The sequence below is a fragment of the Artibeus jamaicensis genome, unplaced genomic scaffold, assembly GCF_021234435.1.
Source record: "Artibeus jamaicensis isolate MK-2021 breed Jamaican fruit bat unplaced genomic scaffold, CSHL_Jam_final scaffold_537, whole genome shotgun sequence".
In the NCBI taxonomy this organism is placed as follows: Eukaryota; Metazoa; Chordata; class Mammalia; order Chiroptera; family Phyllostomidae; genus Artibeus; species Artibeus jamaicensis.
This window is the reverse complement of record NW_026522047.1, coordinates 43,392,147-43,418,125: the sequence shown is the minus strand read 5'-3', so window position 1 is coordinate 43,418,125 and position 25,979 is coordinate 43,392,147. Positions and strand designations below refer to the sequence as shown.

General features: G+C 53.2%; 2 protein-coding genes across 3 annotated transcripts; one reads left to right on the top strand and one right to left on the bottom strand.

Annotated features, from left to right (window-relative positions):
* Window positions 1-333: 333 nt before the first annotated feature.
* Window positions 334-3,913, bottom strand: TNFSF9 (TNF superfamily member 9). The gene is made up of 3 exons (XM_037165287.2): window positions 3,525-3,913; window positions 2,899-2,935; window positions 334-2,151 (listed from the first exon to the last, which is right to left on the bottom strand). The coding sequence occupies exons 1-3, from the start codon at window positions 3,798-3,800 to the stop codon at window positions 1,694-1,696; spliced, it is 771 nt and encodes a 256-aa protein (XP_037021182.2). The 5' UTR covers window positions 3,801-3,913; the 3' UTR covers window positions 334-1,693.
* A 16,177-nt stretch (window positions 3,914-20,090) lies between these two features.
* On the top strand, window positions 20,091-23,611 carry TUBB4A (tubulin beta 4A class IVa). 2 transcript variants are annotated; one of them, XM_037165326.2, is made up of 4 exons: window positions 20,091-20,298; window positions 20,829-20,937; window positions 21,046-21,156; window positions 21,971-23,611. In XM_037165326.2, exons 1-4 carry the CDS (start codon window positions 20,242-20,244, stop codon window positions 23,026-23,028), a joined length of 1,335 nt encoding a protein of 444 aa, XP_037021221.2. In that variant the 5' UTR covers window positions 20,091-20,241; the 3' UTR covers window positions 23,029-23,611. The 2 variants fall into 2 exon arrangements, with proteins under 2 accessions (XP_037021221.2, XP_053514678.1); XM_053658703.1 differs by having other exon boundaries at window positions 20,829-21,156.
* The last annotated feature ends 2,368 nt before the right edge of the window (window positions 23,612-25,979 follow it).

Genomic DNA, 25,979 nt, shown 5'->3' with positions numbered 1-25,979 from the left:
TGTCTGGCCACTGCAGGCCAAACTCCCCCACGTCTTCCTTGCTCACCCCCCTTCCTCTTCTTAAGACCCATCAAAGTCCGCTTGCTGCAGACTTCTCTGTCCATGCAGCCCCTTTGGTCCTAGATCTGTAAGGAGAGCCAGGGTCCAGCCGGCTCATATGGGCCAGTGGGCGTAAGTTCTGCATGGTGACAAAAATTACAGGGTTGGGGGAACCGGCCAGGTCTAGAGAGAGGGACTGTGTGCTGCTGCATGTTTAAAAACAGCTCTTCAGGGGGGGAAGTGAAATCATGTGCTTATTATAAATTTTACATAAATGATTGTATAGCACACCACTGACAGATAAAATAAAAATATTCTTTATTGAAAACTCTACATAGTCAGTTGGTTCTTACAGAATACCCTAACTTTCATCACTCTTGTACATCCAGCCAACCCTAGGCACAAGTGACAAACAAGGAGATATAGACAGTACTTTCCTTTAAAGACTAAGATAAAACGAACCAAAGATACATGCCCACACTTCACTTGCTTGTGCATGACCTGAGCAGCCTCTTCACAGAACCAGATAATGGTTGGAAAACACCAGACGAGAAGACTCCCTTGATGTGTGTGTGTGTGTGTGTGTGTGTGTGTGTGTGTGTGTTATTCACAACGTAATTGGTGATGACAAGACCCAGTTTTAAGTCATGTCTATGTGTTTAAAATCAATTCCTCCATCATTCAAGTCTGGATGACCAACAGACGATAAATCAAGCCCCGACTTGGGATCTGCTGATCCCACGGCTGATATTAAGTTATTGGTGTGATGTCACGGAACAGAGCTGACGAGCGATGTCCTGCACAGCTGCATTCTGCAGTATTTCCACTGTGCACTTACAATAGAGGAAAATAACCTCAAGAGCCCGTATAACGGTACAATGGAAATAACAAAATCCTTAAAGCATAGGGTGGTTACGAGTCTCAAATAACACTGTCTGGCACACAGTAAATGGCCCCCACACAGTTATCATTAAGTTTCCATTTTATTACCCAGTGCCACGCTCCATCTGTCAGTGTGCCCCTGGCCCAGCCGCCACAAGTCGCACACAATCACAGTCACAGAGTCAACCCAGCCCAAGAGACGTCAGCTTGGTGAAAGCTGGGTTTTGGTCTGTCTTGTTCACAGCTGTGTCCACAACACCTAAAACAGTGCCTGACACACAGTAGATGCTCAAAATGCAAGTTGCATGAATGAATTAAACTCATACAACAAAGAATTCTGCGAATCCCCAAAAGCTAGCCCACAAATCCCAGAGAGGGGCTAGACGTGAGTCTTTATTTCTCACATATTAACATAAATAAGGATTTTTGGGGGGGGTCTATTTTGTGGGCTGGTGTTTCTCCAGCCCTACACAGTAACTGCCATGTAGTAGGTGATCAATAAATATAAGTTCAATATATTAATATAAAGTTTGTTGTCCAAGCTCAGGCTCATAATAAATACCAAGGGTTTGACTTGGAGCAGGAGTGACAGAGGAACCAGAAGAGTCCTTGAGAAGGGGGTCAGCAGCCAGAAAGCCTGCCCAGCCTGGTGAGGTAGAAAAGCCAGAGCCCATTGCCGGAGGCCCCAAGAAAGCAAGGCAGGCTTCAGTCTCCCTACGGGGGGTGGCAACCCTGCCTGCCTCATGAAGTCTGTCCTGCCTCACGAAGGCTGTCAGGAGTGGAGTCCAATGGGGACCTTGGTGGACACACAGTAGAGGCCGAAGACGGTGGCACCTTGTGCAAGCTGCCAGGCAGGTTGCACCCCAGCTGCAGCCTTGAGGTAGACACCCAGGCGCTGGCCAGCACTGAGGTGCAGCAGGCCACCCCGGAAACCAGCTGCTGAGTCCCGAGCTTCAGAGGATGGAGATGGCAGGTCCAAGGTTAGGGCCAGAGCTGCAGCCCCTGCACCCCCTGCACCCAGCGACTGCAGGTGCAGGGCAATGGAGACAGAGCCAGAGCCAGCGCTGGCCAGGACACGTTGCAGTTCCAGGTGCAAGAAGACATAGTAGATGCCAGCCTCAGCCACCACCAGCTCCTGCGTGTGCCCATCATAGCTCAGGCCAGGTGCCAAGAACACACCTTTCAAGCCAGGTTCGCTGTACCAGTTTAGGAGACCGTCAGTCAGCAGCACTGCAGGAGGAGGAAATAGCAGGAGAGCTGAGTGAGGCTGTGTGGCCAAGGGACACAGCCCTGGGGAGAGAGCGCTAGGGCTCTGAGTGGGGAAGAGGTTCCCAGAGAGAGGGAGGGCTAGGGGATGGAAGGGAGGAAGGGAATCGAGGGAGGGGGAAGGCAGTCAGGAAGAGGGAGGGGAACGAGGACTCTGGGGGGGGGGGGCGGTAGCGGGTAAGAGACTTCCAGGAACAGACATGGGCTGGAGAAGGAGGTGTAATGCAAAAGGGGAGGGGTGTAGGACGGCAGACTCTGCGGAATGGAAAGAAGGGGTTCGGAAAGGGAGGGGAGGGAAATGGGGGGGATAGAATGAAGGAGGTGACTGAGAAGGAGGAGAGGAAAGGGAGAGGGGAGAGGTCTCAGAAAGAGTGAAGAGAAGAGAGGGGCGGGGAAGAGAGTTGAAAAGGGGAAGGGGCGAGGGTCTCTGGGGGGAGGGAGGAAACGCCAGTGGGAAAGAGAGTGTGGAAATTCCAGAGCCAGCCTGAGAGCCCAGACCAGGCTGGGACCTGAGGACCCAGCCCCGGGGCTGAGAGGGCACGTTTTAGGCGGGCAGATGGGTGTCAGCCGAGATCAGAAAGAAAGACTGATGAGGGTTAGAGAGGTGAGAAGAGCTTTCAGAGAGGAAAGGGCAGAGGGGCGGACTGAGTCAGAGGGAGGACTCCTCCGCGCACCCTCCCCGGGGGGACAGGGACGGTACGGGACACTCACCGTCTCGAGCCACCAGCTGCGCGAACAAGCCCTCGCCCTGGGGAGGAAAGGCAGAAAGTGGATGGAGGGTCCCCAACCGCCCCTGCAGCCCCCTGAAAAGTGCCACCACCAGCAGCACCCCCCGCACCCCACCCCCACCCCGGGCATCTGCTCAGGCCTTGAGCCTCCGCTATCCCTCCCCTGCTCCAAAAGAACACACCAACACAAGCCCACACCCGAAGTTGGGGCTAGACCTGCCCCAACCCTGAGGGCCTGCAAGGACAGCGCACGCCGGAATTTCACGAGGGCCTCCCTCCAGGTGGCCTTGGAAAAGGGGGACATCCCAGGAGTCCGGGAGAAAACCTAGGCTCTCCGGGAGTTAGGGAAAAAAAAGTGTGGGTCCCCTCAACAGTTAGAAGCGCCCCTCGGGGTCCACTGTGAGGAAAAGGTCCCGCCCGAGGGTGCAGTGTGCAGACGGGGTCTCGAAGGGGGTACGAGGTGAGAGAGGGTGGCGCCCGAAGTCCTGAATAAAGAAGGATGTTCTCGGGGGCCCGAAGGGGCCAGACCGTCGGCCCGGCACGCAGAAGAAGGGGGTGACCGCGGGGGTGAGGGATGGAGAAGGGGTCCCAAGGAGGGGCGCATCTCACCTGCGTGGAGTCGGGGAGGCGGGCGCGGGCGTCGGGAAGGACCTCGGGAAGGACCTCGGGGACCTCGGGGAGTCTGGAGTCGGGCGCCGGGCTGGGGCCCAGCGAAGCGAAGCCTCGGGGCACCACCCAGGTGCGGATGATGTACGCCGCGCCGGCGGCGGCGAACAGCACCAGCGCGACACTCAGGGCCCAGGGCAGCGGGACACAGACGCGGCGGCGGTGCGCAGGCGGCTGCTGGGCCTCGGGGTCCGGGACGGCGTCCGAGTTGGAGCTCATGGCCGGCGGCAGGCGGCTGCAGCCGGTGCCCCAGGCTCCGCGCTTTATAAAGAGTACCGAAGCCCCGCTTTCCGGGGCGGAGACCTTGGGGATCCCAGCGCCCGCCCCCTCCGGCCGAGCTTTCCCGTCGTAACTTTCTCTTCTCTGAATCTCCATCTCTCGTCCCCTTTGACTTTCTCGCTCTCCATCCAGTCTCTGGCCCACCGTTTCATCTTTCTCCCGAGCTCTCTCTCTCTGCCTCTCCGGGCACCTCTTTGGTACTTCTGTGTCTCTCCTTTTATCTATGCATCTCCCACAATTCGTCCCTGTCTCTGGTGACTGTGTCTCTGCCTGAGGTCGGGTGGCTCCCCCCCACCGCGCCTCTCTCTGGCTCTCACTCTCCATCTAGTCTCTGGGCCCCTCCCTGTCCTCTTCCTCCCTCCCTTCCTCGTATTCTTTCTGAGTCTCTATGTTGATTTGTCTCTTTTCCCTCCTTCTTGTCACTCCCACCCAGGCTCCCCCAGGAACCTCCTTAATCCGGCATTTCTGCTGACGGCTCAGAGGACAGCCAGGCCTCAGGTGCCTTCTGCTCTGGAGCAAACCCCCACACACACACAGCGGAACCCTGAGGGCCATATTCAGCCTTCCCACAGCCTCTCCTACCTTCTCCAGGGCCCTGGGCCCTTCCCTGGCCTGCCCCCTAGGGCAGCTTCCCCACCCACCCACCCAGGCCGCTTCCTGTCAGGAGCCCCCTGTGGACCCTAGAAGGGGAAGGCTGGAGAGTCCAAGCAGAGAATTTCCCGTGATAGGAAAAGGACACTTGAGTGAGGCAGAGGAAACTCAAATTTCCCTTTCACTCAGGCGGGGGCGGGAGGAGGAGCAGAGAAACAGCCAAAACTCAACCCAAAAGAGGAAGCAACCCTGGATTGAGAGATGGGAAGCAAGGCATGGGCTCCTATGGAAGCCCTGCTCTGTCCAGAACGGCCAGGTGGACACTGGCCAACTCCCTGACCTGCTACAGGCCTCACTCTGCCCGAGTGAAATGGGAACTTGGACCTGGCAATTGGTCTTAGGCCTCTGCCAACAAGCCAGGAAACACGGGGGGAATTTGGGTATCGGATGCCGCCCTAAGCTTGAAGTTCTTGCACTGGGGAATTACAGAAAAAACACCTGACATTGGCTCATGTTGCTGTGCAGGTGCCTAATGCTTCCGCTCTGTGAGTGGTTGATGAAGTGTGTCCAAACCAATAAACCAACATCAGGCAGTATCGCCGAAGGAGTTGTTAGCTATGCAAATTCTAGCACCTCAATCTATTAACATTCTGGAACGGAAAAAGCCCAGCGGTTGGTGTTTAAATGAGCCCTGAAGAAGATTCTGACACTTGCCCAAGCTGTTCCTCCACGCCTGCGGTCCCTCTGACTGGGATGTTCTTTCCCCAGGTCAGTGGCTGGCCTCGGTTCCAGCTGTCCTGCACAAAGACGGTGCACGGGGCCTCTACTTTCATTCACCGCTGAAACCCCACTGCAGTGACTGTTTTAAAACCCGGAACAAACTTGTAAGCCACCAAGGTGGCAAATGCTATTTCTCTCTCTTGGAATTTTACCACCCCCCCCAAAGTTCAGTCATTGGTGACTCCCACCGATTCCAAAGGAAAGTGTGATGAGTGGCAGCTAAAATAGAAGCGTTTGCTGAAAGTAAATTCCCAAAAGAGACATCAGCTTTTCTCCTGTTAACCAAAAGAGAAAAAAAAAAAAAAGGTGGGCGGGGGGGGGGGCTGTCCAAAAAAGAGGCAACAAGCATTTATTTGAAATAAAAAGGAATAGGTATTTGGGATGCACTGATCCAGGCAGAAGCCCAAACAGTGTTCTGATTAGGAGACACAGGAAAGGGGTATTTATGGGAAGGGAAAGGGGAGCAATTACGTCACCAGATAGAAGGCATTTCTGTTGGTGCAGATAACTTAACGTAGTGATGTTACTGCTAAACAGAGTTTTCCATTTTCAGTCCAACGGTCATTAGTCCAGGAGCCATCATACCTGCGTTCTTTACGAACAGGTTTTTGGGGGAAACAAGGTTGCTGAAGTTCAGCCCAAAGAATATTTTGCCTGTTTTGCGTTCCAAAGGTTTGAGGCAGAAGATGCGTGAGACGGTTCCTCTGGCAACTCTGGTTCCATTTGAAAATGGATCCACTTCTTTTCTTTTCTTTTCTTTTTTTTACACTCCCCATCAAGGTGGGAAAGTGTTTGTGTGTTTTGTTTTGTTTTTCTTGCTGCAAAGAGTGGAAATGGCAGCATTTCTGGTCAGAGGAACAGCAGTGACCAGTAGAAGAATCACCCTGAACACAGGAATATTAAGCAAACCTGGGAACTTGAAGGCAGGAGCTAAACTTCCCCACTCAACCCTCACTGCACACAGCACAGAGCCCAGGAGATGGGATGAGGAAAGACCCATCTGTGAGGGACCCGACCAACCAGGAAGAAAGGTTCAAAGATACTAAGGCCAAAGGGCCCCCCCCCCATACCAATACCGCTGCCCTGGCAAGAAGCCAATCAGCGTACTGTCAAGCCCTCTCCCGCCGCAGGCCATAGCCCAAGACTGCCTAAACTGACAAAAAGAACAAAAAGGAGGAACTCAGAGAACACCAAAGCTCAACATCTCAAACAACCCACATGTAAGGTCCCTCCCTCCGCCCTGTTACCTCACCCGTCAAATTTCCTTACTAGCTGTTTCTGCCATCTGGAATATTCTTGTTTGTTTACTTGCTTATGCTTATTTCTCCCACAAAAGTGTTATCTCCCAAAGAGGAGCATCTCCACCGCCTGGTTTCCATCCTACTTCCAGAGCCTAGAAAATTGTAGGCATCAATACTATGCATGTATTGGATGAATGGGCTCTAGAAATCGACAAACTACATACAGCCCAAAGCTATAAACCTTTTTTTTATTGTTTTTGGTTTTTAAGTGGCTGGAAAAAGTCAAAAGAAGATTTCCTGACATACAAATTATATGAATTCAAGTTTCACTGTCCACAAATAGATTTTATTGGCATACAGCCATGCTCCCTCGTTTACATAATTCCTTAGGCAGTTTTTGCAATTCTACAGCTGAGCCAAGTAGGGACAGAAATTGGCCCACAAAGCCCCAAATATTTAATCTTTCTGGACCATTTCAGAAAAAAATGGCTGCCTCAGCTCTCAAATCTCTGGCTGTGGGCAAGCAGCTTCACCTCTCTGAGCCTCATTTGTCACATCTGTTAAGTGGGGATAAGAGTAGATCTCAAAGGGCAGTTGAGAGCTTGCTGTGAGCAGTGACAGACACATTGTGAGTGCTCAGAAAAGGTGAGCTGTTGTGGTTACTGAACATTTTCTGCCTCTCCAGTCGGCCATCATCCCCCAGTGCGTGGGCGTAGAAACTGACTCCACAAGTTGAAGCCATTTAGCCAAGGAATCACAGTGGGAGTCCTGAACTCCTCTCCACACCGAGGGGTTTGTCATAGTTCTGCACACCCCCTCCAAGGAGGGGAAACAAAGTCTGGAAGCCTGGGGAAGGCTCAGGCCACAGCCAGGGAGCACCATGACGCACTGTTGTGGTTGGGACATCTGAGCCAGGCAGCCCCGCCTACCGTGGAGCTGTCAGCATTAGCTCCTCGCACCTCTGTGCCCAACTGTCTCCCTGAGATCAGCGTGGGCCCATTTTCCTCATCTCTAGGGGTAGGGCCTGCATCCTCACGCTCACCATAAAGGGCTCAAGGGAGAGAGTGGGCAGGAAGCAGTTGAAGGGGCAGGCACCCATCTTCCACCTCTGAGGCCCCATGAACAGGCCAGGCATCCAGGGTCCAGGAGGGACGCCTCGATTTTTTTCTACAAAACCTCATCTCCTTTTCTCTGGTTTCCCCACAGCCCCCATGACCTCCCTCAGCGTCAACCTAACTTGTCCTGGGTCCTCTGTCTCCTCAGAGGCAAAGCCTAACAGAGAATGTTACTGGTGTTGCTGAGTAAGGGCACAAGCAAGTAAGCAAATGACAAAACTGGGGGATGGGAGGCAGAAGAGGGATGTGAGTTGAGAAAAAGAGAGAAAGGGGAAGGAACGAATCCAGTGAGGTCTGAGGAAGGAATGAGGCACACAGAGAGGACTGTGTTATCTACACTGTCTATGTTAGTCAGGTCTCCAAAAATCTGGGTCCTAAATAGGCCAGAAAAGCACAGGCCTGGCACATGTGCACACCCGTGGTATTGTGTAAATGCTGCAAGGCATGCTGGTACAAAACACCGAGGCTTTGTGGAGTCGGGGTGCATCCCCGACTCTGGTCTCGTGTGTTTCCAACGTGACGTTGGGTGTTCAGAGATGAGAAAATGGGAGCCCACGCAGCCATGGGTGTTTCCAGTGGGGAAACAGCTAATAGAACAAGAGGCTTCAAACCCCAGCTCTGCCTGTTGTTAGATGTGTGATTTTGAGCGAATTCTTTCACCTCTACGTTCCTTGCTTTTCCCATCTGGGAAGTGTGGCTAACAACAGTGACCACCTCGTAGGATTATTGCCGAGAATAGGGAACCAGAGCAGCATTTGCCGTACATTAGGTGCTCTGTTGGGTTAGCTATCATGGCTGCCGATGGCACTGACCATCTGGTGGCTCCGTGTGATTACATGCAGAGGTTGATCTGGTGAATGAACAGCCAGGATCCAAAAACTATTGCGGACACCTATGGCAAAAAAGGTTCAAATGAAAACAGCCAAAATGATCTTTGAAAGAAAAATTGTCAGGTTGTGGTTTAAAAATCGGTTCAGTAATCACAGGTGTGAGGGTTGAGTCATCTCTTTCGGTCTTAATAGAAATTTCTAAGGGTTAAGAAAACTAAGTGCTACCTATAGGCTGTGGGGTTTGTTTCAGAACAGAAATACATTACGTAGTGCATTTCTGGAAGGCATACAAGAAATGGGGGATTTGGGCTTAAGTGCACACACACGAATAAAGAAACCAGTGGCCTGAGCTGTTTGTGAAGGGAAAATTTAGCACCAGTGACATCAAAGACAGGAAATTGTGTTTCCCTGATAAGGAGAGTTAAGTAATACAAAGACGGGGAACACCCTGACAGACCAGGGCAAGGCCCTGAGGACCCTTCGAGGGGCCCCTCAGGAGAAGCCAGCTCATTCTGCTGGGAAGCAAGCCAGCCGCCTTAGGAAGGAAGTCTCAGCAGGGCCACCACCTGGAAGGGACTCTCCAACCTGCCCAGAGGCAGCTGCCACACAGACAAGTATTAGACACCCCCCATCAGGCCATACAAGTATATAAACCAAAACAGACACACCACACAGGCGTGCACACCCTCACACACTCTCACACACAGACACATATGAGAACACATAATTATACATACACAGGAGCAGCCACCAAAGCTAGCCAACAAGCACACACAAGGACACAAGGAAGGACACAAAAAGATATGTATTTCAGGGCATATATCATCAAGCACATGGAGAACAGAACGGTTGCACACATACGGAAACAGACTTAGCGACGACACGACACAGGCATATGCACAGCCACACTGAGACAGACGCCAGAGAAACAATTGCAGATAACAAGATCAGTCATCAAAGCTAGCCACCAGCAGACTCAAGGACACAGCCATGGCCACAGTCACAGACTCAAAGCACTCTGGGGTGGGTAACCAAAGACAGCAGGAAGACCTGGAGAGGCCAGCCAAAGCCTTGAAATAAAGACATAAAATACAAGGGAACATAACCTAAGGAACACAGGCCTCTTCCCCAGTGAAGATCCAGGCTCCATCCCTCAAATCGCCCAAGACCACCACCTAGAGGGGACCCAGGCTCTCCTGAGAGTCTGTCCCTCCCTCCCTTGAGGAACCTCTGGGACCTTTTTCTTGAAAGCGGCACCCAGTGTAGGCCGTGAGCGCCCTCTGGTGAACCAGATGGACAGAGTTGGTGAGAAGAGGTCTACCATGACGGAGAAAAAGTTGCTCTTGCTCTTCCGCCTCAAATGCAAAGCCCCCAGCGCAAAAAGAACGGGGACGGGGGAGTGAGGGGACGGTCGTCCAGAGCCCAATCAGACGAGGCTTTGGGCGCGGAAACAGAACCAGGTTTTTCCAAGAGTAGGAAGGAAGACCCTCACCGGCCCCTGCTCGAGGCAGTTCCTGGTCGGAGCCCAGCGGATGCTGCTGCTAGGACCCAAAAAGTTGAAGTGAGACCAAAGATGTATTCGCTTTGGTCCGCGCCCGACCAGTAAAGGGTGGCGCAGGCACCCGGCATGGTGAGGTAGGGCGCCGTGGACTCAAAGGGCAGGATTCCTGCCTGCCCAGCGCTAGCTCTCAGCCGGAAAATGACCACCACGGAATCGTCCAACATGTGGAATGCCCAACATGGAGTTATCACCAGCTCCAACACTACTTTGACCGCGGAACTCTGAAAAACGTGGGCCCGCCCTTTCCAGGGATGATCCCGGTTCCCCAAGCCCCGCCCATTTCCCCGTCATTATTTGTAAGCCCCGTCCGATTTTCCAGCAGCCTCCAAGTCCCTCCCACTTTCTCCCTAGGCTCCACCCACTTTCTAGCTGAAAGCCTCCCAAGCCCTGCCCACTCCCAGTCTTTCCAGTCATTGTTTCTAAGCACCGCTCACTTCCCCATCATTAGCTTTTCAGGCCTGCCCACTCTCCAGTCCCGTCCACTTCCCCTTCTTTCTCCCTAGGCCCTGCCCACCTCCCCAGCCAAGGGTTTCTCAAATATTACTCATTCCCTTGCCCCACCCACTTCTCTACTTTTCTTGGGTTAGTACCACCCTCTCTCTCCCCTGACTCCACCCCTTGATTGTTTCCTATTTAAGATCCTCTCTCCTTTTTGGGTTCCATCTTTCCGGAGCGCTGTCCCTTCTTCCCAATCCAAGCCCTCAATCCATCCCCATCCCTAGTTTAACTTCCTCCGGACTTCGCGGCCTGCAGGTCTGACCATTTTGTCTTATCCCTTTAGGCCCCTCTCCTTTTGTGCCACCCTATCTTCTTCCAGGCCCCAAACATCACCAAGTTCCTGGTGTGGGATGGGGCCCACAGATAATGGAGAAAGGGAGGCTTCAGTTTCCCCTGCCCTGACCTTCCATGGCAAGGCCCCTCCTTCTTAGCTGTCTAAATACCTACAATGCCCTGTCTCTGCCCACCACCCCAGCCCACCTCTTCCCGCTGTGGTCCTGTGCCTCTCCAGAGCTCTAATACCAGTCAGGGTGGGTGCACCCACCTTGATGCCCACACCCCAATCTATAAATTTACTGCATACGGTGTTGGCCTTGCTTGAGATGGTCATCTGGTTACCGCACTTCTGCACCATCTATTGCCACGTTTCTGCCCCACCAAGATATTGGTAGCTTTGCACAAGTTATGTCTACTGCTGGGTGTGCCCCTTCCCACCAGCTTTGAGCCCCCATCCAACACCCATGAGGCCGTGGAGGGGTCTCCCTATATGTCTTTATCCAAGGCTAGACTGAAGAAGTGGCTTCACATCTGTGCGCTCATTAACTCATTTCTGGGGTGTCTGGGTCAGTGTATTATGTGAATGAGAGAGAAAGGGATTCTCCACAAAAGTGACTTTTGGTCGTCTGTTTACCTGTCTTCCTGGGTCTGGATGCTGGAGTCAGCATCTGGCTGTGCATTTTTTCTTTTATTTCTTTCTTTTTTAGTCTTTCATGATTTTGTCTTCTCCCTTCAACCTTTTTTTCTCTTTCATACAATTTTATTTGCTGTATGTCTTTTTAAATTGAACTTATTGGGGTAACATTGGTTAATACAATTATGTTGTTTTCAAGTGTACAATTCCATAATACAGTACATCTGCTGTATGTCTTTTTGAGTTGTGAATCTGGGTCTGAGTGTCTTGGGGTGGTCTGTGTTGTACATATATCCATGTGAATATATGATTCCATGTTTGTGCTTATGCACAAGTATGTCTGTGTGTGCATACAACTAGGTCTGGCTGTGTCTGTACTGGAGTCTGGGCATAGAGTGTATCTGTGACTCTGTGAGTGTGTGTCTTTGGGTCTTTGAATTGTGTGTTGTGTTGTGTTGTGTTGTATTGGCTTTGAGGAGGTATGTTTACTGTGGACAACTCCTATGCATGCACTTGGCCCGTGGGAGCCTGTGACCATGCATACGGGTAGGGGGTGGATCCAATGGTATTTGTGTAGCTGGGTGTGTGTCTGGGCCTGTGTGCATTGTGAGTATGGCAGATTCTGTGTGTAAATGTATCTGTGCGGCATGAACTGACCTGGGGTCTAGATGTGTGACTGGCATATGCCAGCCACCCCCAAAGTCCCCAGTGGGCAAATAGTGACTAAAGTCCTCTCACTTGGAAGGGGCATCCAGGCTGGGACACTAGCTTTGCCCTCCTTGACCAGGAAGGGAGTTGGGGGATATGAGAGACTGGGTTCCAACTGCCTCGCTCCACCAAACTTCGGTGGGCAACGGAATGAGAGGATCCAGAGGGTGGGCCTGGAGGTAGGCTCTTCAGGTGGATGGGCCTGACAGAGAGCCCGGCACCTGCTGGACACAGAGCCCCCTGCCCTTTCTGACTTCAGGACGGCAGCATCAAGGGCCCCGGACCCTGCTCACACAGTTCCACCAGTACGTCCCAGGTCAACCAGCTACAGAGCAACAGGTACAAGCATGGGCATACACACAGACCCCAAACACAACCACTCACACACCAGCACAACCCACACACCCATCAACACATGTGCATAATCTCACACACAGAGATCACAGAAAAGAGCTCATGCACTCACATCACATGTGAATAGGTGCACCACAAACACCTAGTCACATAACACATACACATGAGGCATGATGTGCACACTCCACAGCACATGCATCTGCATTCATGTAGATCCTCAAGCACACAGGTGCACATGCCAGGACACACCACATACACAAAAATACACAGTCACCTATGTGCAAAGGCATAGAAACTCATACACACCAAAAAAGACACACAAGGAGATTCACACCAACTCACAGCTACATAGAAATACACATACACCAAGAAACATACATCTACATGCATTCATACAGCCATACTAGAAAACATACATGCTCAGAGACATACTCTGTAGCAGGTTACCTAGATATAGATATCCATAAGCAACGCCACATGCACACGTACACATTCGCAGACACAAACACATACACACATAGCCATAATTATACACACACATGCACATATCAGGATGCACACATACAGAAAAAGTGAGTCCTTCCACATGTGTCCCCTCATCATCCCAACCCCTTACCTATCTCATTCACAGGATCTTACCCGTGAAAGTGTCCCTGGGACTCTGTCCTGCTCTGGCCTGACCATTCTCCCTGCACAGATGTCCCACACTCCCACCACATCCAGGCATGAAGACACAGGGAGGACAAGCTGCCCAGAATAAGGAGAGTAAGCCTTAGGTGACCAGTCTGTAAGTGGGGTCTTCTCTGTCCCCTGCAGTCAGCATCCCTACCATGCCACGTGAGAGTGGTTTATTAATGACCCACATCCCGGGCTTCTTTTGTGATGCCATCATCATAAATACTCCCTGGTGGCTCGTTACTTTGTTGAGGACTCAGTACTCATCACTGTGGCCTTCTTCGTCTCCATTTTCATGTAAGGGGCTGGCCACGTTCACCCCACATAGTGGCCACATGCCACAGGCAAGCGTCAGCCCTTTTCCTGGCAAAGTTGGAAACCCTACCCATTACAGGCCTAAGGCAGAAGGAAGTGCCTCTTTTCCTAAACGAATTTGGAAATCTTGCTGCTGGTTGGCATAGAAGGAATTTTTTCCTTGACAAAAAGGTAAGGCTCACCCCTTGGTGACATAGAAAAGAAGAAATGCCAGCCTCTCTGCCTTAGGAATGGAACAAGAAGAGTTCATCCCCATCCCCCAGTGAACAGAGAAGCCCCATCCTTTATATGCATAAAGCAGGGAGCATTCCTGCCCCTTTATCCCCCTTTCAAACACAGAGGGAGCATCCTCCCTCTTTCTTCTGGTAAAAAGGAAGTCCAACCATTTTCAGGCATTGGGGAAGAAGTCTATCCTTTTCTCCTTGTATAACAGGAAGTCCCACCCCTTTTAGATGCGTGACAGGAAATCCTGCCAATGTCTGACATAAATTAGGGGGATGTCCCACCCCCTATTCCGTTGAAATGGGAAGCTTTAGCCCCTTGCCTCAGTAAAATAGGAAATCTTGCCCATTTCAGGCATAGGGGTGAGAGAAGGCCCCATTGTGCACTGCGTGTGTGTGTGTGTGTGTGTGTGTGTGTGTGTGTGTGTGTGTGTGTGCATGTGTGTGAGATAAGATGAGAAGCCCCACCCTTTTGCCAGATTTAGTGAGAAACCACTCCCTCCTTTCCATATGAAGTGGAAAGTGTAACCTATCTGAGAAAAAGGGTTGGATATTTTCTACTCTTATTGCCCCCCTACCTCCCACCTCAGCAGTGATCCCACCCACCCTGAACCAGCCCTGCACATCAGCCTGGGAGAGATGCTATGAGTCCAGGGCCTGCGGCTGAGCTCGCCAGCCCTCGAGAGCAGCGTCCACATGACCATGATCTACAAGCAACTGGGCACCTTTGTGTTTGGTGGCATGGCCAGCTGCTCCCTGACCAACTTCACCAAGATGCCCACAGATAACATGAGGCTCCACTTCCTGGCTGCGTGCCTGCCTGACCGGGCCTCCTTCAACTGCAAGAGCGGCTACATGACCAGCTACACCTGCACCAGACACCCTGAAGATATCCTCAATGCCAGGCAAGTGGGCAGCTGGGAAGGAGAACCCAGGAAGCATCTCCTCCTCACCCCAGCTGCAGCTGATGTCAGCCCTCCCCCTGCCCATCCCCCAGGAAACTCTTCTGAGCATGCCTCTTTCGGGATGTAGCCATGGTGTGTCTGATGGTGAGTGTGGTGGGAGGCAGGCCACACACCCAGCAAGGTCAGAGAATGCTCCATTGTCCCCCTCCCCATCCCCCCACTCCATGCTTGGTGCCAGCAGTGCCAGGCACGGCTTTCATAGAGCTTGTGTGGGTTCCCCCTGGAGTTGGGATGGCAAGCATGGGGAGGGCCTATTTTGTCTTAAGGCTCATTCAGTGTCCCTGTCTCACAGTGGCAACTTCCAGAACCCTGTCTCCTCCTCCCTGCAGCTGGAGGCAGCCCGTGCCAGGCCAGGTCCACTGCCAGAGCTGCTTCTGCCAGGAGTAGGGGGCAGGGAAACCAGGTCCAACTGAGGTGTAGGTCTGACGTCTGGGTAGTGAGGTGGCAGGAGAAATTGGGAAGAAGGAAACCCTCTGGGAAGGAGCCGATGACTCACAGGCGCAGTGGACAAAGAACGTAGATCCCAGTGGTAGAATCTGATCACACACAGGGGAGCCGGATCTGAGCACCCAGACACCATGGTGGACAGATACAGTGACACAGACAGAGACCCAGGCCATGGAGCACGTGACAGTCACACGGATGTTTTCACACCAGCAACCCAGCAACTCTTCTTCCTGAAAGACAACCTTTTGGACTGACAAGTGGCAAAGTAACTTTTTTTCAAAGACCAAGTAACAAAGAAGCTACGGCTTCTGCTGTGACAGAAGAGCAGGGTCTTTGAAGCTTGAATTCAAGGTTTCTATCCCAGTGTCAACTCTGTGTGACACTGAGTGAGATACTCCAGTCCCTCCTCGGGCCTTCATTTTTGCATCTGTAAAATGGGTGTGCAGACAGCACCTGCTTCCTAGGGTTGTGGTTTCATAAGTTAAAACATAAACAAGCCATATACTCAAAGCACTTAGAACAGGATCTGGCCTAAATGTAACTATTGTCTTTAACAACAGGCAAAGCAGACACCCTCTGTCCCCCAGGGTGGATTGGTGGCTGGGGTGTATGTCAGCAATGTCTCGGGATACACAGGTGGGGTGGCAGTATGGCCCCTACGTGGCAGACAGGAGGCAGGACTTTCTCTGGGTTTGCAGACCTTGTGAAGAAAGGGCAGTCAGTTTTGTAAACAGAATGTTCTGGGTCTCCCTAAATTCCTGTGCCTCGAGTGTTATCCAGGTCCCCATACCTAATTCCTCCCAGAAACACACAACAGCCACGTTCTCATTCTTCCTGCTAGTTTCAAGGAAGTAAAATTAACCTGTTATTTTAAAATGAGTTATTTTGTTACAGATGATGTATTATAGAACTATACACTTGAAACTCATATAATTTTATTAACCAATGTAGCCTCAATAAGTTAAATTTTAAAAAATTTTTTGCCTGTTTTCCATTTCAAAATCAGGAGCCCAAGCCCTGCTCTTCCAGGGTCCCTGCTGAGCCCGACCTGGCGCGACTGCAGATCTGGTGCTGGCAGAAGGTGGGGGTCCAGGCCACGGCAGGAGCCTACCCACAGGGTCTCGCCTGACTGCTTCGGAAATCTTCCGACATAAAGCTCTCTTACAATTTAGGTGTCAGGGCCACAGCCAATGCCCTCTTTAGATGCTGAGATCCATTTCCATGCAAAATTGGCAAGAAGACTGTCCTGCCTCACACCATGGCTGCCCAGGATCAGATAGGCAGATGGGCATAAAAACGCAGCCCCAAGTGGATGGGTGTTCACGTCTGGGACCTCAGGGTGCCTGCCTGCTTCCCCAGCTCTCAGTGCAGGCTGGCCCCTGGGGATGGAAAACCCAGCTCTTATATATATTCTTTTCCTTGGCTCCGTTCCCCAGCTGCAGCTGGATCTTGGACTTTTGGCACCACCCAAGTGATACGGTCTTCAGATTCCTGCAAGGAGCCTTGATGGCTTCCAGGGTGGTAGGTCATGCTGTGGGAAGCCTGGATACCAGGGAGGGTCTGCCTGCTGGAGGCCATGGATACCTGGCACCCAGGATGGGGGTCCAGGAGAGGCCAGCCTGCGGTGGTGGCAGCCATGGGGCGCAGGTGATGTCAGCCCATCCTCAACCCGCCCCCCGTGTTGTCCTTGCAGGGTTTCTAATACTCTGGTCTTTTCACATCTCCATTGATGCCAGGTCCCAGTAGGTGGCTAGAAAGCCATCTGTCCCCTGCTTGCCATTCTCTTCCCCTCCCTCTGGATCCCCCACCTGCCGCTGAGGCCGTTGGAGAGCCCCAGTCGGGCTCCCTGTGCCTTGGTGCAGAGACAGGCAGAGGCACCCACTGCAGGGCCTGTGCTCTCCAGGGAGCTGTCCCTTGCCAGGTGAGCTACTCCAGGAAGCTGTCTCGCTGGAGGTCAGAACACGTTAGCCCTGCCCTGGTGGGGTGTCATAGGAAACCTGTTTTTATGGCTCATAATATATTAAAAAATTAAGAAATGCCAACACAGCATTTATGAATTTTTGATGTATATTAACATGGATTAGTAGACCTCCTATTTCAGTCTGGGTGCCATGTCTCAGGGATCAATTCTAACAACAATTACATTGGGTGACAACCTCAAAAGTCCATCTAAATCAGGATTTCTGTACCTCAACACTACTGACATTGGCAGGGTGGGGGTGGATAATTGTTGGCTGCAGGAGCCATCCTGCAGGATACTGAGCAGCGTCCCTGCCTCCCACCCACCAAAGGCCATTGCAGCAACTGCAAGCTGCAATGACTGAAAATGTCTCCAGACATCGTCAAGCGATCCCTAGGGACATCTCACATCTGTAAAATGAGCACATCTGCAAACAGAACCTGCCTCCTAGGAATTCACAACCCTAGCTGAGAATTCCTAGGTTAGAGGGCTCCACTGACCACCCCAGCAGCCCCCACCCAGGGAATTCTGCATTCCATAACCATCTGACGACTGTGGTCCCAGTGTGACCAGAAAGGGACCAGGCTTACAGCAAGTTTGCCTCAGGCCAGCCTGTACAGTGTGGGTTCCTGACTTCGTGTAGGAAAGATTTCACATCACAAGTCCAGGTGATTTTGAAAGTTATTTATTAAAGCTGGGCACAGTGAAACAAAGGAAGGGTTTAAGTTAGAGGAAGCAACAGAAGAGCTCTGGAAGTGTTATAGGAAAGAAGTGAGTTCAGTGGAAGGACAGAAAAACAGAGATGTGTTCAGGGCGTTGGCCTGGGATGAGCTGCCGCTGCCGACTGCTCCCCTGGCTGCAAGTCTCGTGGGGACCCTCAGCATTTAGGAGATGCACGCCTGTGGGGGAGGAAGGCGTGGGAGTGCTCCGGAGCCTGCCTGGGTCTTTGTTTAGGGGGTTCTTATGTTTTCCAAAGGTGGGCATTTTAAGGGGAGGTTTTAGGGGAGACTCTCAATAGAATAGTCATCAGCTTTATGCTGATGCACCAAAGGAGATTCAGCCCCCTGACTTGGCCTGTCCCGGGTGTGTTGGCACAAGTGGCACTAAATGGGTTTTAAGCCATTTACCCTCTGCTTGGGAAGAAGTGTAAACCATTTACTCTTTTCTTTTTTATTGAATTTATTGGGGACGACACTGTTTAATAAAGTTTCTGGGTTTCGGGTGCACAATTCCGTAACACATCATCTGTATATTGTACTGTGTGGTCGCCGCCCCACATCAAGTCTCCTTCCGGCACCATTTATCCCCCCTTTACCCTCTCACACCTCCCCCTCCCCTCTGACGATCATCATGCTGTTGTCTGTGTCTGTAAGTAGTTTTTTGTTTTTGTTTTTGTTTTGCTTAATGATTTACCTTTACGTGTCCTTGGTTAAGGAAGCTGGGATTTTGCAACTTACTAGACGGCTGTAAACAGCTTGGCCGTTTAACAATCTGTCTCCCTGTTTGACTTGTCCTGGCTAACTAGTCCATCTCACTGTGATGCTGCACATGTTTAAATGGAATGGAGAGAGGTGGCAACTCACAGATGCTGGGGGTCACCCTGGTTCACACTGACTGATCTATCAAGAATGTTTTCTGGAGTCCAGTGTGAGCTAGGGGTTAACTCAGCTCTTTTTCCCAGTTCATTAACACAGAGAGTCTTAGTATCATCCGCATTTGGGGCCAGATAAGTCCTTGGTGAGGGGAGGAGAAGGGCTGTCCTGGGCACTGTGGGTGTTTCATACCATCCGCCTGCTAGATACCAGCAGCACACACATGACCACCATCTGGACATGACAGCGGAGAGCATCTCCAGATGCTGCCACGTCCCCTGGAGGGCAGCATTGCCCCCAGTTGAGAACCACTGGTACAGACTGGAGGCCACTGGCGCCCTTGAGGTACCAGCCATGCAGCGAAGTCACTGACTAAGCTGCCAGCCCCCAATCTCCAGAAGCCTGGGGAGGTGAGGAGGCCCCTGGGGTGGCAGAGCTGGAGGCTGCCATCAGAAAAGGGTCTGGCCCTCCCTCACGGGCAGCACGGGAAGTTTTGTCCAGCCCTTGATAATAACTGTAATACTAACAGCTACAGTTTATTGTTTACTCGGTGTGAGGGGAAACTGGGGCAGTCTTGCTGGCTGGGCCACCTGACCTTCCCAGTCTTACTGGGGGCTGGGCACTCCTGAGGGCAGCCTGTCTTGCATATGAGAAAGTTCAGCCACAGGGAGTCAAACCTGCCCAGGCAAGGTCAGAGGGCCAACAGGAAACGTGAAAGGCAGGGTAATAGCTTGCAGTAAACTATGACGCTGGAGCAGAAAGGTGCCAATCCGAGTAAAGTGAGGCAGCCCCCGAAGCTCGCTACCCCTTGCCCCAACGTGAAATCCAGCTACAAGTCTTGCTCTTCCATGTTCTCTGACAGGCGAAGCTGGGGTCTCTCCGACTGGTACAAACCCAAAGCCCAACGGAAGTTTCCGGGGCGAACTTGTGGACCCCTCAGCCTTCCATCAGCTTCCACAAGCAACCCCAGCAAAAAGTGAAAGGAAAATCGCGGTTTTCCGGACTCCGCAGCTTCAAGACAAATCCTCCTGGGACCGACCGTCCCCCATTCCCCCAAACAATCGCAGCTCCGGAGCCTCAGCTCGACCCCACCAGGAGCCCTCCCCCTGATGCAAGGGTTCTGGGGAATGGTACATAAATGGAATTGGGGGGAAAGGGCTGCGGAGAGAGAAACTGAGGCAGGGCCTTCCGGGCGGAGTGGGGCGTGGTGGTGGAAAATGGGATCTCCCATCTGCTTGTTTACCCGGGGTCTCCCTTCCGCTGCCCAATCTCAGCCAAACCCCGGTCGCCGGCCCTGGCTGGGGCGGACAGGGGTGGGAGCACCTAGTGCTGATAGCGCCTGACGGCCTCCCACCAACGCCGGGAGTGGGTCGCCGAAGAGGAAGCATCCTCCACGCCAGCCCCATCGTCCTGGGCGGGGCCAGGGGCGGAGCGGGCGGGTGACAGGCCGTGACGCAGCCGGTCTTCTCTTATAGAGGCACCCGGGGGCGGGGGTGCAGGGACCGTGCTTCGTCGTTGCCGCCGCCGCCTCCGCATCCACCTCCCGCCTCCCACCAGAGCTCCTAGCAAAGCCGCCACCGCTACTGCCACCGCCGCATCCACAACCAGCGCCACCGCCATGCGCGAGATCGTGCACCTGCAGGCCGGCCAGTGCGGCAATCAGATCGGGGCCAAGGTGCGCGAGGGACCGGTCCCCGCTAGGCGGCTGGGAAGAGCAGAGGTCCCTGCGCTCCGCTGAGCTCCCTCGCCTGGGGCCTTTTGGCAGACGGGGTCCCCAGGAGGCTAGCACCCCGAGGACAATGGGGGAGGGGACGCAGGGACAAGGGCAGGCTGGGAACAAAGAGGCCGATATGGGGTGGGGCGCAGCCTTCTGTCTGCTGGGCACAGCTGGCTTCACAGCCGGCCCACTGTCCCCTGCACACGCACAAAGAGTCCCAGCCTCGCCCGCGGCTGCAGCCCGGGCGCCCTGACACCGGCGGTCTTGGCTGGAGTGGTGACTCGGCTTCACCCCGCCCCCGCCTCTCGCTTCTTGCGGTTTCGTCCGTGCCTCCCCACCAGCCTCTAGGCACCCCCTTCGACTTGCTGGGAGACAGGTGGCAGCCAGGGAGGTGATTGGGGGTCCTGACCTGGGAAGATGGAAGTCAGGGCAGGCCTGGATCCCCTCTCCTGCTCCACTGGTCCTTACCACCGCCACTGCCCCTCTAGTTCTGGGAGGTGATCAGCGATGAGCATGGCATCGACCCCACGGGCACATATCACGGGGACAGTGACCTGCAGCTGGAGAGAATCAACGTGTACTACAATGAGGCCACAGGTAGGATGGAGGGGCACCTAGGGGAGCAGTGCTGGGGAGGGGCTGGGAGGGGACCGCATGCTGGTTCCTGGCACTCACCCCAGCTGACCTCCATCTGCCTCCCTGCAGGAGGAAATTACGTGCCCAGAGCCGTGCTGGTGGACCTGGAGCCAGGCACCATGGACTCGGTTCGCTCTGGCCCCTTTGGCCAAATCTTTCGGCCTGACAACTTTGTATTTGGTGAGTCCGGGGCATGGAGCACAGACAAGGAAGCCCCCCTTTTCCTTTCACTTCCAAATGCTTGAGGACAGTTCTCCACCACGGCCCCCCAGCCCAGGGAGGGAAGTAGCCGTGGCAGCCAGGGCTGTGAGGTCAACGTGCAGGGCCACCGTGGGAGCCCAGGGGAGGCGTCCAATACAGGCCTGTGCACAGACCCCAGCGCTGCCGCTTCACGCACGCTCAATTACTGAGCACCTACGGCATGCCAGGCCCTACCGTATCCCCTGGCAACACAGCTGAGAACAAACCAGACCGAGCTCCCTTCCCCCTGGAGCCCACGTCCTGGTGGGGGGAGGGGAGAGGACCGTATAAATAAGTGAAGCTCAGGCACTGACCTGTCAGCTGGGCGACGCTGGGCTGGCTCCTCGGCCTCTCTGTGCCTGTCTCTTCATCTTTAAAGTAGGGATTGTAAAAAAAATCCATTTCACAGGGTTGTGAGGCGTAAAGCCATTGATTTGTGTAAGGAATTTAGAACAATGCCAAGCATTGAGGAAAAGGTAAATAAGCATTTGTTGTTTTCATTATCACCATGATTAATGTCGGCAACCGAAAAGGTGACGAGGGCATTGAAGGCAGGGAAAATACACAAGGCAGAGAAAATAGCTGAAGGTGGGCAAGGACAGAAGCAGAGAGGACAGTTAATAGTAATAACAAAATTATAATAATCTTGGTCATGTATAATAATCTCATCATTATTCAAGCACCAGGATGGCTGGAGGTGGCGCCGCAGGGGCTCTTCCCTGACTGCCTGCTGCGCCCTTCCCTCCCTCCGCAGGGCAGTCTGGAGCGGGCAACAACTGGGCCAAGGGCCACTACACCGAGGGCGCGGAGCTGGTGGACGCCGTCCTGGACGTGGTGCGCAAGGAGGCCGAGAGCTGCGACTGCCTGCAGGGCTTCCAGCTGACACACTCGCTGGGCGGAGGCACGGGGTCCGGGATGGGCACGCTGCTCATCAGCAAGATCCGGGAGGAGTTTCCCGACAGGATCATGAACACCTTCAGCGTGGTGCCGTCGCCCAAGGTGTCGGACACGGTGGTGGAGCCGTACAACGCCACGCTGTCGGTGCACCAGCTGGTGGAGAACACGGACGAGACCTACTGCATCGACAACGAGGCGCTCTACGACATCTGCTTCCGCACGCTCAAGCTCACCACGCCCACCTACGGGGACCTCAACCACCTGGTGTCGGCCACCATGAGCGGCGTCACCACCTGCCTGCGCTTCCCGGGCCAGCTCAACGCTGACCTGCGCAAGCTGGCCGTGAACATGGTGCCCTTCCCGCGCCTGCACTTCTTCATGCCCGGCTTCGCCCCGCTCACCAGCCGCGGCAGCCAGCAGTACCGGGCCCTGACGGTGCCCGAGCTCACGCAGCAGATGTTCGACGCCAAGAACATGATGGCCGCCTGCGACCCGCGCCACGGCCGCTACCTGACGGTGGCCGCCGTGTTCCGCGGCCGCATGTCCATGAAGGAGGTGGACGAGCAGATGCTGAGCGTGCAGAGCAAGAACAGCAGCTACTTCGTGGAGTGGATCCCCAACAACGTGAAGACGGCCGTGTGCGACATCCCGCCGCGCGGCCTGAAGATGGCCGCCACCTTCATCGGCAACAGCACGGCCATCCAGGAGCTGTTCAAGCGCATCTCGGAGCAGTTCACGGCCATGTTCCGGCGCAAGGCCTTCCTGCACTGGTACACGGGCGAGGGCATGGACGAGATGGAGTTCACCGAGGCGGAGAGCAACATGAACGACCTGGTGTCCGAGTACCAGCAGTACCAGGACGCCACGGCGGAGGAGGGCGAGTTCGAGGAGGAGGCCGAGGAGGAGGTGGCCTAGGGCGCCCTCTGCGCTTCCTGTGTCTGCTCCCACCCCGCCCGGTAGGCCGCTTACTTTCGACCCCTTAGAGCCCCTCTTGGGCCCTGAGAACCCTGCTTCACCTCTAAGCCTGACTCACTTCAGACCCTCTGACCCTACAACGTCCCCCCTCCCCATCCCTGTCTTTGGTAACCTTTGACCCTTGAGCCCCACTTTGCCCCACATTTAACTCCACGAACCCTGTTTCACCCCAGCCTCCCTTTCACTTTTGACCTTCCCCAGGAATTCAAGGCACCCCCAGACCAAAAAGCGCTGTTTACTTTTGACACCTGTCACTGAGCATCTCTTCACCTCCAACCTTGCCTCACCTTTGACCCCACAAGCTCACCTGCCCTCTGACCTTGCCTTCTCTCTGACTCCTGCAAGCCCCCTGTTTCATCCCAGAACTCAGTCCCCTCGGCTCCAACTGACCTTGGCTTCCCAGGGGTCGTGAGGGGCTGCCGTGGAGGGAGAATAAGTCCTGGGTCATGTGGACAAGAGAGGCTGTGCCCCCAAACCTCCCCCCTCCTCCCCTCTACCTCACCCTTAATAAATAAATTATTGTCCTGCCATGCTTCTACTGAGTGCATTTTCTATCTCTATGTGGGAAGGCCAACAAGCAAGGGCGCCCCGCTTCCTGCAGGATAGAGGTGGGCTCTGAAGGGACATCTGGTCAGGGGTAGGGGGTAGGAGGGTAGGAGGGCAGGAGGTACAAATTCTGGAGTCAGACAGACCGGCTGTGCCACTAACTGTATGGTGTTAAGTAAGCCATTTGCCCTCTCTGATCCTTGATTTGCTCGCCTGTAAAATGGGATCATATATTTCCCCCTATGATCCCTATACACTCACCCCAGGAATGTTTGTGAGGATTCCAGATCTTGTGGGTATGTTGCCTGGCACAGGGAGCGCTCGATGATGGAGCTGCTGCCACTCTCTGTGGGGCATCTAGCAAGTACGGAAAGCAAAGGGGGAGGGTTCTGGGGAGGTAGCAGCCTGGAGCTAGCATCCAGGGGACAGTCCCGTCAAATAACAGTCACTAACATGGATGGGGCACTCCGACATCCTGGTACATGCCTCATTGCACATAACCCTCACACCAACTACGTCTAAGCTTTTATCCTTTTTTCAGCCAAGGTTTAAGGTTTAGAGATGAAGTGTAGCAGTTTGCTTTGCCAGTGTAACTATCCCCAAAAGTTAGGGGCTTTAAACAACAAGAGTTATTTGTTTTGTGCCCAGATCTGTAATTTGGGCGAGGCTCGGCAGGGCAGCCCATCTCTGCTTCCTGTGGCATCAGCCAGGGAATCTCTGCTGGAGGCCGAGGGATTAGTTTTCAAGGTGGCTCACTCACCTGGCTGCCAATTTGATGCCAACTGTCGTCCAGGGACACAGCTGGGGCAGAGAGAAGGAGGGCGTCAGTACCTCTCTAGAGTGTGCTTGGGCTTCCTCACAGCATGGTGGTAGAGTTCCCCAGAAGCAAATACCCCAGGAGATCAAGCAAAATGCATTGCATCTTTCTGACCTAGCTTCAGAAGGCACTTGGTGTCCTCTAGATTCTGATCCAGGCCATCAGAAAGTCACATCCAGACTCAAGTGGGTGAGATACAGACTCCGCCTCTGGAGGCAGAGGCAAGATGCCATGTGAGCATGTGGGGTGGGAGATATCACTGTGGCCATCTTTGGAAATTACACTTTGGTCCCATGACTATGAAGCAGTGAGCTGGGGTTCAAAGACTGGCAGATTAGGTCTAGAACTCTGATTCCACCTTATCATGTAGAGTTTAGTGTAGGACCACGGAGGCATGTAAAGCAGAAAGGGATTTAATGCAAGGATTTAGACGCTTATGACACCATTGGAGGGGCTGAGAGAGTGGGCTGTAAGCAAATGCCTCTTAAACTTCAGTGTGCAAAAAAATCACAGGGAACACTTTGCTAGCACATTGATTCCTAAGCCCCACCCTAGAGTTTCTGATTCAGCAGGTCTGGGGGATAGGGCCCAAGACCTGGCATTTTTAACAAGTTCCCAGGTGATACTGATGAATGTGCCTATGAGACCACATTCTGAGTAGCCCTGGAACAGGCTGGAACAGCACAAAGCTGACCACCAAAGAGCTGCTCCCTCTGCTAGTCAGAAAGGTGGAGAGTCGGCAGGCTGCCATCACAACTATTAAGATCAAGAACACGCCCTGCCTGGTGTAGTTCAGTGGATTGAGTGCAGGCCTGCAAACCAAAGGATCATAGTTTAATTCCCAGTCAGGGCACATGATTGGGTTGTAAGCCAGTTTCCAGCAGGGGACACACGAGAGGCAGCCATACATTGATATTTCTCTCCCTCTCTCTCCTTCCCCTCTAAAGATAAATAAATAAAATCTTAAAAGAAAAAAGAAGTGCTCTTAAAAAAAAAAAGAACACCTCCCAAGACCCACAGAGATGAACAAATATTAACTAAAATGAATAGAAAATAAAATTAACTAAAATAAATTTCAGCAGGATTCACACACACACACACACACACACACACACACACACACACAAACGGAGAGGAAGGGGGTCTACCTCACTTCTACCTTCCAAATCTCCCAAGCATTTCTAACTGGTGGGATGAGTTCTACACCCAAACCAGAGCTGCAAAGCAGTCTAGGAAACGTAGTTTTCCCAGCTTCTGCAGTAGAAAGGAAGGCAAACCAGGAGGGAGAGAAAGAAGAGCCAATCAACTATTCTCACTACACTCTATGCTGGACCATTGGACCCTCACTGAGACCCCAGCCAGTTCACTGGGTCCTACTGCTGTCAGAAGGTAGGAGAAGTGTGATAAAGCCAGCCTGAATATCCAGCCCATAGCGACTCGCCTGTGAGCAGGCCCCCCCATAGAACTGGGTGGTAGAGCAGCGATAGACTAGGCAGTGAACTTGCTGCCTTTGGCATCCTAAGCCTAA

What these genes read in the sequence shown, in the direction of transcription:
- TNFSF9 (XM_037165287.2), bottom strand. Translation starts at nt 3,800, where the DNA reads ATGAGCTCCAACTCGGACGCCGTCCCGGACCCCGAGGCCCAGCAGCCG. An exon ending in GCCTCCCCGACTCCACGCAG is followed by an intron (nt 2,936 to 3,524) that starts GTGAGATGCGCC and finishes TTTCCTCCCCAG; the next exon opens with GGCGAGGGCTTGTTCGCGCA. An exon ending in GCAGCTGGTGGCTCGAGACG is followed by an intron (nt 2,152 to 2,898) that starts GTGAGTGTCCCG and finishes CTCCTCCTGCAG; the next exon opens with TGCTGCTGACTGACGGTCTC.
- TUBB4A (XM_053658703.1), top strand. Translation starts at nt 20,242, where the DNA reads ATGCGCGAGATCGTGCACCTGCAGGCCGGCCAGTGCGGCAATCAGATC. An exon ending in GCAATCAGATCGGGGCCAAG is followed by an intron (nt 20,299 to 20,828) that starts GTGCGCGAGGGA and finishes CTGCCCCTCTAG; the next exon opens with TTCTGGGAGGTGATCAGCGA. An exon ending in GCCTGACAACTTTGTATTTG is followed by an intron (nt 21,157 to 21,970) that starts GTGAGTCCGGGG and finishes CTCCCTCCGCAG; the next exon opens with GGCAGTCTGGAGCGGGCAAC.